Source organism: Corvus moneduloides, chromosome 8 (assembly GCF_009650955.1).
Source record: "Corvus moneduloides isolate bCorMon1 chromosome 8, bCorMon1.pri, whole genome shotgun sequence".
Taxonomy (NCBI): domain Eukaryota; kingdom Metazoa; phylum Chordata; class Aves; order Passeriformes; family Corvidae; genus Corvus; species Corvus moneduloides.
The window spans coordinates 904040-921290 of record NC_045483.1 but is presented as its reverse complement, the minus strand read 5'-3'; the positions used below and the strand labels follow the sequence as shown (position 1 = coordinate 921290).

The 17251-nt window shown below is 49.2% G+C and overlaps 1 protein-coding gene across 2 annotated transcripts in view; it reads right to left on the bottom strand.

Annotated features, from left to right (window-relative positions):
• Positions 1–6142: 6142 nt before the first annotated feature.
• Positions 6143–17251, bottom strand: part of TCERG1L (transcription elongation regulator 1 like) — a 50050-nt gene continuing 38941 nt past the window's right edge. For both annotated transcript variants that reach the window (XM_032116523.1, XM_032116524.1), the window contains 5 exons: positions 14758–14827; positions 13819–13954; positions 10793–10882; positions 8531–8649; positions 6143–7083 (listed from right to left, as the gene is read on the bottom strand). In XM_032116523.1, the coding sequence (XP_031972414.1) occupies positions 6927–7083; positions 8531–8649; positions 10793–10882; positions 13819–13954; positions 14758–14827 (572 nt within the window). In that variant the 3' untranslated portion in view covers positions 6143–6926. The remainder of the gene's footprint in view (positions 7084–8530; positions 8650–10792; positions 10883–13818; positions 13955–14757; positions 14828–17251) is intronic.

The following is a 17251-nucleotide window of genomic DNA, read 5'->3' as shown; positions in this document are numbered from 1 at the left end:
ACCAGGAACGTTTCTGATTCCCTGGGACTGGGAGCAGCTTGGTGCAGCAGGTTTCCCTGGCAACCCTCAGATGCTCATATGGAAGTGTGGCCCTCGGTGCCCCACCCAGGGCTGATCCCACAACACGTCCCAGTCAAGGAATACACTGCTTTTTCCTATTCCTTAAGATCCAGCTCCCGTTGCTGGGAGAGGACTGCTAAACCCACATCAAGGAGCCACTGGGAGGGAGGTGGTGAGATTAGACACGTAAAGCCTTGTGTTCCTGAGTGGAGGAACACTCCTCACCTTGTCTGCTGCTTCGAAATAAACATATTAGAGAAAAACCCTTCTCCTGCCCAACACCAGCAGCTCCAGCTGGAGAACACAAAGGTTTTATCAGCACCAAGGTTTTATCATGGGCAGATAATCACCAGCTCCTTACACAGCCCAGGCAGCAGCTGACAACTCCAAGAGGGAAATGAAATCCTCCCAGAGCAAGCCTCCCCAGCGGGATTAAAGGCATCGAGGAACAGGGGCTCATGCAGTGAGAACCCCTGCCCGAGCCCCCAGGAATGTGCTCTGGGAGGAGCAGGAGGATCCGGGTTTGTGGCTGGTGCTGGGATGGGAACCCAACATCCCCTCTCCTGAGCTCTCTCCTGGCACTCTGCATAATCTCCCCTAGAATTCCCAGGGTACAAAGCAAACAACCTCACAGCTTTTCTGGTTTGCTTTTCCCCAGGATCCCCCTCCCAGGGCAAAACTTTTCTCCAGGCAGAGGACAAGTGTGGAATACTTAAAGACACAGCAAAGTTGAGAGAAAAAAGAGAGGGACAAACACAAACCAGGCGGGCCCCAGGATGAGCGTGGTGGGGAGCACAGCCTTGCTGGAAAGGGCAATCCCTTCTTTTCATGGAATGTTCCTCACTGGATAACCCTGGGGAGGCTCACAAAGCTGTCCAAGCAAGAGGTGGTTTTGGGAAGAGCTGAGGCCAAGCCATGGGATAACACAGGCCCAGAGGAGCCTGGAATGGGAGGGAAAGGACCCCAAAGCCCACCCAGTGCCAGCCCTGCCATGGGCAGGGACACCTCCCACTGTGCCAGGCTGCTCCCAGCCCCAATGTCCAGCCTGGCCTTGGGCACTGCCAGGGATCCAGGGGCAGCCCCAGCTGCTCTGGGCACCCTGTGCCAGGGCCTGCCCACCCTCCCAGGGAACAATTCCCAGTTCCCAATCTCCCATCCAGCCCTGGCACTGGGAAGCCATTCCCTGTGTCCTGTCCCTCCATGCCTTGTCCCCAGTCCCTCTCCAGCTCTCCTGGAGCCCCTTCAGGCCCTGCAAGGGGCTCTGAGCTCTCCCTGGAGCCTTCTCCTCTCCAGGTGAGCACCCCCAGCTCTCCCAGCCTGGCTCTAGAGGGGCTCCAGCCCTGGGATCACTCCATGGCCTCCTCTGGGCTCTCTCCAGCAGCTCCAAGTCCTGATGATATTGGACCCCAGTTCTGGACTCACCACTCCCAATACACAGAATAATTTACAGAAAAACCTGACTCGTGCAGCTCGTGGAAGCAGAGAGCAGGATATTCCTGCTCTTCGTTTCATGACTGGAATTTGTAGTTTCCTCTGTTTTTTAAATTAAAAGTCAAAATGGATTTTTTCAAAAACTGCCCAAAGCAAATACTTTAATTTTTAAGCAGTTCACTGCTCTGCTTTCCCCAAAGCATCCCAGGGCAATGGAGTTTCTGGTGTAGCAATTTCAGAGGCTGACATGGAGCAAACTCTCACTGTTCACTGCTGAGACCTCAGCAACAGAAAGCAGCGGCAGTGATCTGAAAGATTTCCTCATTTTTAATTAGTGAGAAGCCAAAGCCCCATCAGTGCCTCACCTGGGCTTCTCTCCTATCAGTGCCAGAAAAGAGGGACCATCAATTCTGCTGTGCTGAGACCATTCCTGGCTCTTCAACTCATCACTGACAGCCCACACCCACCCAGGGACTGCAGCACCCAGAAACTCCCTTTATTTCCAGCAATTCCCTTTATTTCCAGGGTAGCAGCCCCAGGTGTTGGTGAGAGCCCAGCAGGGGTGGCAGGAGCAGCAGCCCCAGTGGCAGCACTCCAAATGTCACCCCACCTTCACCAAGTGGGGTTCCCCAGCCTGGACCAAGTGCTCCACGTCAGCAGATCCCACTTCAAGGGCACCGGAGACCCAAGGAAGGCTCAGGGCTGGGTTCAGATGTGCTGAGGTTGCCCTGCAAAGGAAAGGGCAGAGCAGCTCTTCCCCAGCGCCCACAGCCCTGAGCCAGCCCCATCCTGGACAGCGTGGGGGTGGGAATTATCCCAGGGGAGAAGAGTTGCAGTGTCCCTTAAAGGGACTGCTGTGGGGCCAGAGTAACACCCGGGGAGGGCCAGGGCTGGGAGCTGCTTAGAGCCAGGGAATCCCAGAACTGGCGAGGCTGGAAAAGCCCTCGGAGCCATCGAGTCCAACCAGCACTGCCCAGGCCACCCCTGCCCCGAGTGTGTCCCCAGGTGCCACCGCCCCAGGGCTGTCACAGCCCTCCAGGGATGGGCACTCACCACAAACCGTGCAGACCTGCTTCCTTTGGCCACAGGCAGCTTTGGGCACAGCTCCCTCCACTCCCGGCTCTCCTCGCTCTGGGAATCACCAGTGGCTGCTGCAGGAAGAGGATTTGCCCTGGGTTTGTAACACCTCAGCTACACTGGATATTTTAGACAACATAGGGGCAGCTTTTGTTTCAAAATAAAGCCATAAAAACACCCGGCTGCAATTTGTAAGATCTGTGCAGAAGATCCAGACACATCAACCTCCAGCTGACTGTGTTTGAATTATTAAATCAATATTTTATTCTTTTAGGAGGAAAAACATCACATCTGAGGGGAAAATTATTTTTAATACAAACAAAACACAGGCCTTGAAAGTCCCAGCCTACTGTGCCTACAATGACAGCTCCTCAGATGGAGAAGGTCTTTATTAAAAATGCTCTTTAAAGTTAAATATAATCTTGTTTTGCAGGCAGTGCCTGTTCCAAGCAGAAGCACAGCTTTGCTGTGATTCCAGGGAAAGACTTCTCTCTTCAAAGGAGAAAAAGGAGAAATACATTTAAAAGATATTTTGTTTCGTGGGGTAAAGCCTGACCTGAGTGGTTTGGGTTGGAGGGATTTTAAGCCCATCCAGCTCCAACCCAACACCTCCCACTGTCCCAGGCTGCTCCCAGCCCCAGTGTCCAGCCTGGCCTTGGGCACTGCCAGGGATCCAGGGGCAGCCACAGGGCTCTGGGCATTTTGATGGTTAATCCCAGCTGGTGTCATTGGTTCCAAACCAATGATGGCCAAATTGGTTCCAACAGGAAAATGTGGAAAAATTCATTTAGAAAGATTTAGATGAGTCCTTCCAGCTCAGAAACTTTCCAGTAGGACTGGGGACTCCAGTGTCCTTGAAAAGTTGCCTGAAATGCGCACCTCAAACAAGCAGGAGAATTTACAAGGACAGGGGTTTTTCCTCTCTAAATAGATAACAAGCTCAGGAAGAAGAGGAGTGTTCAGAGGATGTTCAGTGAATCAGCAAAGATTTCTTCGCCTTTTTTTAATCAAACCCTTCATTTTTACCAGCAACTACCTCCAGAATTACCAGCTACAGAAGGCACTGGGGGGAAGGAGATGATATTTAAGGTCCCTTCCATGCCAGACCATTCGATGATTTACCTTGAAAATTGTTCTCAGAGTTAAATATTGGCAAATTATTCACTTACATGGAGAAGGAAAGGGGATGGGGCTGTGGTCTGCAATGAAGGTGAGAGGACAAGATCAGCTCTCTAACTGTAAAAAAAACAACAAAAAATATATTCTTGATTTTTCTCCCAAAGCCAAACGCTGCTGAGCACCTGGATAAGGAAATACAGCGGATCAGAAAGCAGTTGTAGGCTCCTCCCTCACACACAGGAGAGGAGGGAAAAAAAGTCCAATTTAGAGCAATTTTGACAAATATGAAGCATGCAGTCAGGGCTGAACCCAGTGCCCAGTTCCCAGCCAGATCCAGATCACTCCCTGCAGAAAAACTCCATCCCCTTTCCAAGGAAAAACATCATTTCTGCATTCCCAGTTTCTCCCTGTTTTCCCTCCCTGTGTGGAGACTTTAAACACAACAGCCTCAAGAGAAGCACATGGAAGAAACCCATGGAAAACTGCCGGGATCCAAGAGAGCTCTGAGAAAAGCCAAGTTGCCAGAAGTGAATTCAGTGGGAAAAGCCAGGGGAGAGGCAACAATTCCAGGTGCCAGCAGCACTGCTGAGGTGATGCAATGGATGGATATTCCATTGACACTCGGGGCATAAATCAAGTGAAATTGCTCACAGAAGCAAACCCAAAGCATCTCACTGTGAATCCAGAAGAGTAAATTCGGAGCCTCCTGGGAACTTTGCCATCATTTGTTTTCATTTCTCTGACTTCTCTTCATTTCTGCTCGGGATTAGCTCCCCCAACAATGATCACAGCAATAGGGAAACCTGCTCCCAGGGGATGGGATCAAAGCAATATTTACCAAAGTAAGCCCAAGCAAAGAAATCAAAATATGAAGAACTAAGTTAAACCCAGTCACAATGTACTTAAAAAAGAGAACCAAAATGGCTTTAACTCTTGCTGAACCACTAAAAAATCTGTTGCCTTGTTGGGAGACTGAAAAGGAGAGAAAAAGCCATCCCAAACTCACCAAACCCTCCCAAAAATCATCTTTAGTACACCTTCACATTGCCCACATTGTTTGGAATTTGTTCCCTAAGGATTTTGCCTTTTTCCTAAATAAACAAAGCCACATAACATTATCACCTTTGATTTTTCCTCCTATTTATCTTGGGTTCAGGCCAATATAATCCAGCTAAGGATGTAAGCACACAAATTGCTCCTCACTCACACAGCGTTACCCAAGCAAAGTCATGATCAGCATTTTATTGGCACGTGAAGCTAAAATGAACAAGCTCGAGCCCTTGGCAGCCCTTTCCACCTTAATTTAGCTTTTAATTACAACTCCCCTCATTTCCTGTGTCTTTTCTCGGGCAGGCAAACCCCGAGCTCCATCTGGAGATAGCCGGGGTTCATTCTCCTTCCCAGTGATCCCAGCAGCTGCAGACAGAGCCGCTCTCCGTGCCCTGCACTGGGTGTTTGCAGAGGTTTCAGGGCTGTTCTGTGCTCTTGGTTGAACTGAAAACCATTAAAAACATCCCAGTCTTTGAAATGTTTTCTTTTTCCACCTTGAAAATGGTAAAAGAGCAGATGTCCAAAACGCCCAAGGCACTTACCTGAGCAGGAGAACATCCAGGAGATCCGTCAGGGTATGAAATCATGGAGCAACCGATGGAAAACACGGAGCAACTGGAGACTCCAGCGGGAAGCAAGGAAAGCAGCACCTGAACCTGGCCTGTGACAGGTGGCAAGGCCTGGGTCAGCCCTTCTCCTTGCACCTCCCCACCCTCACAGCCAGGAATTCTTCCCAATATCCCAGTAACCCTGCCCTCTGGCACTGGGAAGCCATTCCCTGTGTCCTGGCACTGTGAATTATTCCGAGTTCATTTTTCCACGGCAGCAGGAAGTTCCTTTATCTCTGTGACTATAAAAACACTCAGGACACACCTAAATAAAAATTACTGTGAGTTAGAGAAAATATCCCTCTCACTCCAAGGAAGCAGAAACCCGTAGATTTAAGGAGCATTAACTTAAAATTTAGGTCTCCTGAGAAAAACATGACAACCACAGACAGACCACATTTGGAGCAGCACAAAGGCAGAGACGTCCTGATGTTCCTCCAGCCATGACATCCTACCTGTGTAGCCAGCATGACTCTTTTGCTCCCAGCATCCTCGGATTTCTGATGGATGTCAATGGAATTTGCACTCAAATCCTGAGTGGAAGGAGCCCCCTCTGGTTTTCCATCTCTCCAGTAAAAATCACAAACCCTGTGTTATTTTACCCATTATTTCATGGAATCCCAGAGTATCCTGAGCTGGAAGGGACCCACAAGGATCCAGTCCAACCCCTGACCCTGCACACACACCCCGACAATCCCACCCTGTCCCTGAGAGCGTTTTCCACTTGAGCTCTGGCAAAAATCTCTTCAAAAAGTTTCACCCCTGAGATCCCCCTGAAAACAGGTTTGAAATGCTCCTTAATTACAAAAGTTAAATATTTATTTATACAAATATGATGAGAAAAATCTCATGCAGACTCTTCACACACAGGAACAGAACCCAAATCCGACTGGGATGGCTTCACCAAAGAACTGGGGTTGGAAGGCTGAGGGGGCCGTGGCGCTGTCCTGGAGCACCGCCCACGGGAAGTTCTGGATCAGAGAGTTCTCCTATGGAACATGTGCCAAGATTTTCACACTCTTCACCAAGATTAACAATTAATAGCTGATTACTACTACTCAGAGGACTGGACAGAGACAGATGAGCAGCGGGAGTGGATCCTGCAGACCACCAGACCCCACACACTTGGTGGAAATGCAGAGTTGCCAAAAGACTGCTTGAGATAATTCCCCTAAATGATGGAAATGCCTTGAGATTGCTCTGGATGGCATCTGCTTCTGCTTAATTATAAACCTGCATTGGAGTCATAACTTGTGTATATTACAAGTAATTTGCATAATTAAAACAATTAAGGGATCGACGTATCATGGCAATTAGAAATGCATCAAACTCTGGATGTTGTACAAAAGAGAGCTTCAATATGAAACATTAATTCTTTGAGAACAAAATATCCTTCCCATTCCTGCAGAACAGCCTTCCCAAATCCAATGGATGGCCCATAAACTCCATTTAGAGGCATTTTCCCTCGGGATCCCCCACTCCTGGTGGTGCTGTTGGACCCCAAGTGCTTCATCCTTCCTCGGAATCCCTTCCCACAGCCACAGCCCGAGCTCGTGTCTTTATTGCCAGTTTCAGTTGCTTTTATCTCATTTTCCGTAGCCTTATCCTGTTTTCCTTGTCCCTCTTTTTGAGAATAAGAATGAACTGGTTGAAAAAATGCTCCTGGTCCTTCTTCTTCTGGACGAGGCGGAAGCGCTGATCGCGGCCGTACTTCTCTGCGAATTCCTTGAAGGTTGTCCTGTGGGAAACAGAGATGTTGAGAACCTGGGACTCGGCCAGGCCACCCCCAGGCTCCTGGACCTGGATCCACACCAGAACTGGGGGGGGGCTCTGGGAATGTTTGACAGGAGTGGGATGGTAAATCTGGGATGAAGAAGGGCCAGACCACGCCAGGGCTTTGGACACCTGGAGCAGCCTGCAGTGAGCAAGGATTACCTTTGGGATTTGGAAATGGGTTGATGGTTGGCAGGAGGCTGCTGAGCCATTAACACCACGCTCACAGACCAGTGACAAGGAGTTTTTATTTGAACTCCTGGATATTTTGTATTTCCAAGGCAAGCTCTCTCCTAGCAGGGTTTTCTACCTTAATTTCCTTTCAGGCTGCATTCCCAGCTCCTTTCCCCAAGGCGACTCTTTGCTTTTTATTGGAAATATTTGGGATTTATTTCTCTCATTGTGTGCCTCAATCAAGGCAGGGAAAGGAGCTTCATCGGTGCTTCGGTGCCACGGGCAGCTCCCAAAACCCTTCAGGGTTGAAATGCTCCCTGGCCTCTGGGCCAGCACAGCTTTTCCCTTGGGGACTGGGAGTATGAGTGCTGGAAGCAGTGTTCAGGTGGGCCATCAGCCCAGAATATTCCTGGTTTTGTTGTAAAATGCTTCTTCCCATTACAATACTTGCTGCTTGTATCCATGTGCCCACACAGCTCATGCTGAGTAATTATCTGCATGTTTTAGTAGGGAAAACTAATTTCTGTGTTCCAGCAATTTAACAATGTTTATAATATGCACCCCTTATTTTCATGTGATTTACAAATGAGAAAGCACTGCCCTAAGCACTGCCCCTGCCCCTGTGTGAGTCTGGATCCGTCACTTGAAAAACAAAGTGAAAAATAAGTTGTGCCTCGCACGCTGTATTTTAATTTAATCACAGAGCTGTAGAGTCACAGAAGGTTTTGGGTCAGGAGAGACCTCACAGATCATCTTGTTCCAACCTCCTGCCATGGGCAGGGACACATCCCATGAATTTAAAGCAGTGGCATTAACAGGAACTTTGTAAACTTGTGTTTCTCTTCCACCAAACCCCAGGACTAAATATAATCTCTGGGTGACTTCACCTGCATGTGTGATATAGATGAGATTGAACATCGTGGTACTGATTTTCCATAAGTAATGTGTGTTCTATGACCACAGCATACACAGGAACACAAAATAAACGTGCTGTGCCAAGTACTGCACATCCTGAGGGAGAGAGGAGAGGGAGAGGGACAGAAAGAGGAAGAGATGGACAGAGAGATGGAACATTTCCTCTCCCAGGAATACAACAAAATATTGGGGAATATCAGGGAAGAAATGCCATCCCAGCATTAGAACAGGCATGTTCCACTTGCTGTGAAGCGTTCCGGGCTGAAAAGCTCAGCCTAAATGACAAAGCTGAGCTTCCCAACCCTTCCTAAGGCAATGCCCACCTTGGGGATAACTTGGATTCTTCCAGAAGCTTCTTGAATTCTTCCTTGGCCAACAGCAACTTGTTCTTCTTCTCTTTGTACTCCTCCCTGATCCGGGTCTTGACAAACTGCTCAAAAATCTGGCCAAGGAAGGGACACAAGACAAGGAGTTACTGACAAAGCCTTTGGGCTGCTCCTGCCTCACCAAAGAGCTGCAACCCCAGCGCCTGCAGTCCTCACCTGCCCTCCCCACGTGTCCAGGAGGTGTTTTCATTCCATCACCTCCAAGGCAGGACGGGGTCTGTGTCCTGCCTGTAATGGGGTATTTAATTAAATGGTAACACTGTTTATATTAGCCCCAGAATCCCAGAATTCCAGACTGGTTTGGGTTGGAAGAACCTTAAAGCCCACGCAGTCTCACCCCTGCCATGGCCCATGGGCCCAGGCTGCTCCAAGGCTGATAAAATGATTCCACGATTCCAAGAAATGTGTCTTGATTGACTCATCATGGTCCAGGTGTTGTCCTTGCCCATTCCCTGATATAAATCCCAAACTCCCTGCTCAGGCTCTTTAGCAGCACTTTCCATCCTGGCAGCTCCTCATACATTTTCATTCCTGTATCTCCTTATTATTTCATTTCATTTTTTTTTTCCTTAAGAAGGAAAATATTGGAAAGGGAGTAAATGAAGATGTATGTGCCCCGTCCTCTGGTAAATACCTACAGGAAGCTCTCTGGAGAACCACAGGACAATATGGAATAAGTCCATTTTTCATCCCGTTTATTTAAAAAATGGACAATTCCGTATTCAAAATTATTCTTTCTGCAGGATGACAAAAGACTTTTAAGGGAGAGAAATAACCACAGAACAGCAGTGTTCACTGCAAGATCCCTGCATCTCCCCTGAATTTTGTAGCCTCATCTGCAGACTTTGGGATCCCTGGTGAAAATTAATGCCCAAATTATCCAGGCAGCAGAACTCCACATCCCTTTGGAGCTCCCCAGAAAAACCCAAGCCTTGCACAGAGCCCCCAGCCAGGCGCCAGTGCTCTGTCCAGTGGGGTCTGTTATTGCAAACCGCAGCCCTAAATCCTGCCAGACTCCTGGAAAATGTCCTGAACAATGAAAATTCAGCAGTGTCTCTACAATATTCCAGTAATTCAGGGTAGAACCGTTACCTTGAGGCCATTTCCCTCCCTACTGCCAGGTTTCCCAGGCTCAGGAGTTGTTCCTGCGTCCCAAAGAACAGGATCCCTGTGTTCCAACCTCCTCATAGCACTTGCTTGTCTGGGAATCCCAGACAAGCACTGGGAATCCCAGGATAGCCCGAGTGGGAAGGGACCCACAGGGGTCCTGGAGCCCAACTCCCAGATGCCCCAAAATCCCACCCTGTGCCTGCTGAGCATCACTCCCGCTGGCCAGAGCCAAACCTATGGGCGTCCCCAGGGAGTCCTGATTTTATGGAATTCTTTCATCCTCCCGAGACAACTGCTCCGGGATCCAGGGCCATGTGGGTGGTGTTTGTGAAACAGAGATTTAGAAGAAACATAAAGATTTTAGTTATAGGCTAGCTGTGTTGAGATTAGTTGGACTAGGAAAGAACTTGGGCTCAGTGAGAGTTAATTAAAATAGTTAGGAGAGCTGGACCTGAAACAGGTTTTAAGATGTTAGTAACTGATTGCCAAATAACTGATGATCTGTCATTTGCATGTTTGCTTAGCTGTGCTTAGAACGAGGAATAGAAACTTTGATAAGTTGGTGTAGGGAACAAGGACAATTACCAATTTCCTCCCTTGGTGGGAACCCGTTCAAAAGTCACGCAAGAGGAAACTTAGAGGTCACTAAAGTAATTAGGATTGTTAAAGTTGAGAGAGACAAAAAGGTCAAAATGAGGAAGATGAGTTACTTCATCTTTCTTGGGACCACTGACCCAATTCAAGACCACTGACTCCATTCAGGACACACACTGTGCATGCTTAATGACATTTAAGCTCATTTCCATATGAAGCGGAGAATGGGAGGTATTAATGTTATGAATATGCATTTGTATTTTGGATAGTCATCATATTTGGAAATAAAAAGTGTTGTGTTTGCTTGGATCGGGGCCCTGCATCTGAGGGAGCCATCCCACGCACTGCCCGGTGCCAAATAAAACATGCACTTTCTAACTCTAAGCTGTTAGAGAGTTTTTGTCCGTCTCAGTTGGATATCGATACTAGATCAATATTCATATCTTGGTAAATCATTTGCTGCAGACAGGGCTGGGCTGGGCAGTGCTCACTCACCTGCTTCCTCTCCTCGGGGTTGAGCAGGAGGTACCGCGGGTCAAACACGATCTTGTGCAGCTCCTTCTCCCACGTGGAGAACGCCGACACCTGGGAGCACAGACAGCGGCGTCACGGAGATTTAATGAGGGTGGGGAAGGAGCAAATGCTCCGAGGTGAGCACAGAGAGGAGCTCCGAGAGCTGAGGAACCCTGGGCAGGGTTCTCGGGGCGGCTGAAGGTGAATGTGAATGTCTGTGGCAGAGCTCTGGTCGCCCCCACAGCGCCAGGAGTGATTCGCTCCAGGACACCTCAGCGAGGCTCCGGGAGAGGTCCCCCCACATCTGTGGTGGAAGGAATCCACAGCAGGCAGGGAAATGCCAGTTTGGGGTGCTGTTTGTGCAGCAGAGACACCGATTCCCACTAAAGGAACGTTCACTCCAGAGCTGGAATTGTGACGCAGCTGAGGCACCCGGGGAAAGCTGGCAGTGAACATCTGCAAAGCACCGCATCCCCACAGCCACTGGCATGGGAACACCACATCCTGCAGGGCTGCTGCCAGCTTCGTGGAGTCATGGAATCGTGGAACGGTTTGGCTTGGAAGGGACCCCAAAGACCACCCAGACCCATCCCCTGCCTGGGCAGGGACAATTCCCACTATTTCAGAGGCTTCTACAGCATCTCTGGTAATTTGCTGGCTACAGAAAAATCTGAAGGAAATAAAATATTCTAATTACTCCATCTAATTACAAAAGAGTGAATTCACTAGAAAAACAAGGATGTGAAGTATAATTAAACAGAGTAATTAACACTCCAGCAGGAAAGCTCTGATGAAGCAAAGTGACTTTAAGTGGACTCGTTTTCCTCTCAGAGTGGTTTGAGATTGGAAAATCCAAAGCTCTGGCTGCCTCTGGGGATTTGAGGCCATGTCCCCCCAACATCCCCTTCCCACAGCCTGAGGTCCCCTCCTGGTGCCCTCCTTGTCCTGAGCTCTGGAGTCCCCAGCACCAGGAATCCTCTTTTCCTGGTGTCTTTTACACTCTCCTGGACATCAGTTTTGTTCCCACACCCCAACTCTGAGCTCCAAGCTAATTAAGCTCAGACTAATTCATCACATAACCGTTTCAGCTGATGATTTTGTGTTCAGCAATTATTACATTGCACATTTGGCAGACGTCACCTAAAATAACCTGGTATTTCTGATTGAATTCCAGTTACACTTCACACACAAATCCCCCTCTCTCCCCGGGACTGAGAAGGGAAAACCTTGAGAAAAAACACCCCATGGAATCCTTTCAAAAGTCTGGAGAGCAGCCCAGCAGGGAGGAGACTTTCCTGGAAATGCTGGCTTAGAACGTGGATATTTTGATGCTGTGAGGGGAGGGAGCCAGGAAGAACTTTAAATTTTCCTCTTTCTCTTAGAACTGTGTGGAAACTTTGAAACTTCCAGAAGAATATCCAGATTACATTTTGACACAGGAAAACTTGCCCCAGACTTCAGAATAAAGAGTGCCTGTCTCTTGGAGCTCCCCCAAACCCTCATCTCTTTTTAAAATGTTACAATCAATATTCTTCTGTTGACATAATTTCTGTAGGAAGCTGCAGAACTCCACTGGCAAACTCCATCTGCTCCGGGCTCTTTGCGATTCCATCCAGCAACTCCTTGAGAGACAACAGCACGAGGAGGAAAGGGCAGGGGATGGTCATTAAATAATGAGATTTAAGTGGCATTAATGGTCTCCCTGTGCTTCAGCCATGCCAAGCAGCTGATGCTGAGCTGGACAGCTCAAAAATGCCCAGGGCAAGAGCAAAGTAACCTCCTCTCTCCCCATTTTTAAACAACAGCAAAGCCAAACACTGAATTTCCCAAATTTCTTAATTTTAGGAGCAAATCTTACATAGAAACACCTGAAGATCCTGTTCTAGACCATCCCTAATTCTGCCAAATATTGACTTACTGCCCCCGAGTTCAAATCTGCCAGCAAAGTCTGCACCCAGGGCTCGTTTATGGCCCTTCTGCATTTCTGAAGCACAAATAACAAGATGTATTAATAAAGCAGCTCTGGCGTGGAGATAATTTGCTGCTGAAGCTCTAATTATCCCCCTTTAAAACCTGCTGATTACTGGGATAAATTTTGTAGGCTTTACTGCCTGACAACAGCCACCTTGGGCTGTATTTCCTTACAGGAATGACATTCCCTTTATGGAATACACGTGGCAACGTGGGGGGAGGCAAAAAATCTGCACCCACTGCTCATTTTACACCTCCCTGTCCTCACTGAGCCCAAACCCAGAGCATTCCCTGTTCCTGCAGCTCAGCACAGCTGGAACCATCTGCAGAACATCCTTTCCCAAGGATTTTTGTAAACATTAATGGCTTTATGCTGCCAGAGGGCAGGGATGGATGTGGCACTGGCAAGGAATTGTTCCCTGGGAGGGAGGTGAGGCCCTGGCACAGAAGAAGAAGAGAACTCAGAGCAGCTGGGGCTGCCCCTAGATCCCTGGCAGTGCCCAAGGCCAGGCTGGACACTGGGGCTGGGAGCAGCCTGGAACAGTGGGAGGTGTCCCTGCCCGTGGCAGGGGTGGCACTGGATGGGTTTTAAGATCCTTTCCAACCCAAATCATTCATGATTCCATGACTTTGGACAGCCAGTAAGTGAAATTGGCTCCCCACTGCTGGAATCACTGGAATTTGTGGTGCTGGACACTCAGGAGCTGCCCAGGACCACTCCTGATGTGTGAGGTGCTGACCAGGACAAGTCCTTTGCTCTTTGGGGTTCCTGTGGAGCCCTGGGATGGACTGTGCCCACAGCCCCGTGCCCTGCTGAGCCACTGCCTGCTGCAAGAGCTGCTGCCTCTGGGTATCCCTGGGTGTGTCTCTGGGAATCTGTCTGGAAAGGGCTCCCAGTTCCCGCGGGTGGCAGCAGGGGAAACGCCACCGGCAGTGCCAGCAAGGCCCAGGGCCCGGGGACGGGATCCCCACCGCCGCCTCCTCACGGGGGCTGGCTGCAGGAGCACGGTGTGTCCCGGGAAGGGCACCTTCCTTACCCCCCTCTCCAGCAGCATGTCCCTGAAGTGCGTGATGCGCTCCTCCAGCGGCGGCGAGCTCCGCGCGGCCGAGCCCTGCTCCCCTCCGTGCCGCGCCTCGGCGCCGCCCGGGCCCGCGGCCGGGCACTCCTCGGTCCTGTGCGGGGCAACACACACGAGAGGCCAGCAGTGGTCACTGGGGGACGGGGGTTAGTCCTTTTAATCCTCCCCGGGCCCTCGCAGAGCCTCCCCCACGTGGAGTGGACGCTCACAGATGGGAAAGGCCCCAGAGCTGCGGCTGGGTACCAACCGTGGGCTGGAGGCAGCTCCTGCTGAGGGAGGAGGGTCACCGGGGCCATCGGAGGGCTCTGACACCGCAACTGAAGGTGCAGCGAAGCCACAGCTTCATACAGCCCTTGCCAAGGAGGGCAGACTTTAAAGGGCTCTTTTTCTCATGCCAGAGATGACAATAAAGAATTCAATTCTGCACATCTACAATAATCCACCACAAACCCTGTGCCTGCCCACTCGGAAGGACACCCGGAATGGATCTGGGAAGTCTGCACGCCTCAAAATTGCTTTTTCAGTCGTGACTTCAGGAGAACTGAAGCACACATGGTAATAAAGGTCAGTAACAGCAGCACCTGGGGCTGGTTCTGGGCCTGCAAACCTGGGAGCAGGGAAAAAACTGCTGCACTTCAGTGAGGGAAAGCTTTTATCCAGTGCCTTTGGAGTAACTCCACAGCCTGGTAGCCTTGTCTGTAACCATTGCAAAGGAAGAGTTACCCAGACAAAAATGAGAAACAGAGGTTACAGAGAATCCTGGCTCTGGTGAGGACTGGGCACCTGAAAATGGCTCCCATCATTTACCCACACAGAAGAAAATCTGCATTTAAATTGCCCTTCTTTGTACCAACCCTTCTCACCATTAGACAGAGACAAGAAAACTTCAGAACTTACTTATTTCTCTTAGTTTTGATGCTCAGATCATCGTTTTCATCCCCTGGACAAGAGCTAACACACTTGTCTGCTGAAAAGAAGTAAGTCATTATCAGATTTGAACAAGATAAATGGAAGTACAAATTTCTCAAATTGACTTCTCTTCCCTTGTCTTTGCAGCTCTGGTATTTCCTGGCTTTCACTCCCCACAGAGGGTTTAAAAAATAACAAGTATTTTATAAAATCCTCGGAATTGCCTTCATCCAAATGGAAGCAACAGCAATAAAGTGACCATTTTCAGTCAGCAAAATTCCTCATTCTTCATTCATGACATGATTGCTTTAAATCTTGTTATTGTTTCACTTGATCCTCTCTCCTCCCTTCCCTACAAACAGCAGCTAAAGACATTCCTGCAAGATCATTTCCATGCTGGCACTGAAGGATTCACTGGAGGTGACTCCCAGCAGAGCTTCCCTCCTTTCCCACTTCTCTTCCTCCTATCAGCCAATCTAAGGCTGCTTTCCCAGGAATTCCAGCAGCACCTGGGGAGATCCAACACCCTCCACACTCCTGAGGCTGCAGAGCAGCTCCAAGGCAGTGTCACCCCCTGGTCTGACCTGAACACGGGTCCCTGAGGGACTCAGAGCCTGGATCTGCAGTCACACACAAGGGGAACAAACACTGAATTCTGAAATGGCTTCTCCTCACCTCCACCAGCAGCAGCTCTCACCAAAGCCCAAGGGACACAGCACCAGCAGTCACATCCCTGCAGTGCCTGCACTGAAGGGTCCCCAGCACCTGGGCTGGGAAATATTCATGTGCTGTTTCTAGGGATGGGCTTCAGACTCTTGTCTGAATGCCAAAGGGTCCAAAGGATCTGCAGGAATTCAGTAAATGACATCATCACTGGTTTTCAGTAGGAATTCTACCAACTGTGTCCAGGGCCAGGCTGGACACTGGGGCTTGGAGCAGCCTGGGACAGTGGGAGGTGTCCCTGCCATGGCAGGGGTGGCACCGGGTGGGTTTTGAGGCCCCTCCCAACCCAACCATTCCATGATTTGATGACTCCATAATGTCCGTTTTCCTCTAATTAGCTGGAAAAACTTCCTCAGCCTGAGCACCCAGACAGGCCAGGAGCAGCTGAAGGAAGAGATCAAAGCAGATAAGTTGCTCTGGGCCCTGGGAGGAGCTGCTCCTCCCCTCCAGCCCCATGGGATGGCCTGATGGGAACCCATTAGGGAAGAGCCACATCAACCTCCTGGAACAAACACTTGGTGGAGGAGGAGTAATTGATAAATGAGTAATTTTTCATTTATGCCCAAATTTAAAAAGCACTTGATCCTTCAGCAGAGACAGCCCAGAGCATCCCATGGATAACTTTGCTTGACATCTTTTATTTTTCAGATGTTTGATTTGAAAATTCTAATTTAAACTCAGCAGCAGCCACTCAGCTAAATAAATGTGGGAAGCATTGCTGGGCACACTCAGCTCGTTGGTGTTATTTATTTACTGAAGATTACAAGCTCAGAGGAGAGGTAACAAATAATCCCCTCACCTCAGAGCTGATCTACACTAATTATAACCTGCTCCAGCACTCAGCAACCACAAGGCCCAATTACAGCAGGGAAGATTAAGACTACTTAACAACAATGAAAGTCATGGCCATAAAAAACCAGGAGCATGAATCAAATCTTTGTGGTAGAGATAATAAATAAGAAGGATGGAACACAGCAAAAAATAGATTTTTGAAGTGGCACCTATCAGCCGCGATTTTAGACTCCTCAGTTAATTAATTACAGAGCAGGAACAATGACCCTCAGCTTTGTCTCTGGCCATGCCTTGGCAGGAATTCACTGTGCTTTCAATAGATCCTGCAATAAAAGCCCTGTTTCCACCCTGCAGAATGAATTCCAGCAGGTAGGCTTTGGAGGAATTAGATACACAGCTAAAGTTCTTCCAGCCATGCACAAAAATTGTACAGCAATATATACACAGGCACCTGCTGATGGAAATTCCTAGAGAAAAATGGAATTACAGGCTGTGTGGATAAGGAGGACACAGACAGAGAACCCTCCTTGGAGCTGCTTTTCTGTGACAGAAAAGCTGATAATGGATCCCTTTTATCTCCCTGCAGGCACGGGGTTGTAATGGTTAACTGGGGGTTTGCAGGGGTTCTTTGGGGTTTGCAGGGGTTCATTGGGGTTTGGAGTGGTAATTTGGGGATTGGAGTGGTTAATTAGGAGTTTGCAGTGGTTCACTGGGGTTTGCAGGGGTTCATTGGGGTTTGGAGTGGTAACTTGGGGTTTGCAGTGGTTCACTGGGGTTTGCAGTGGTTCACTGGGGTTTGCAGTGGTTATTTGGGGTTTGCAGGGGTTAATTAGGAGTTTGCAGTGGTTCATTAGGGGTTTACAGCAGTGGATCACAGCCAGTGCCCAGCCCTGCTGGCCTGAGGGGACAGGCAGGTCCTGCAGCATGCTGCCTGGCAGTGCCACCACCCTGATTCAGTTATGAAACA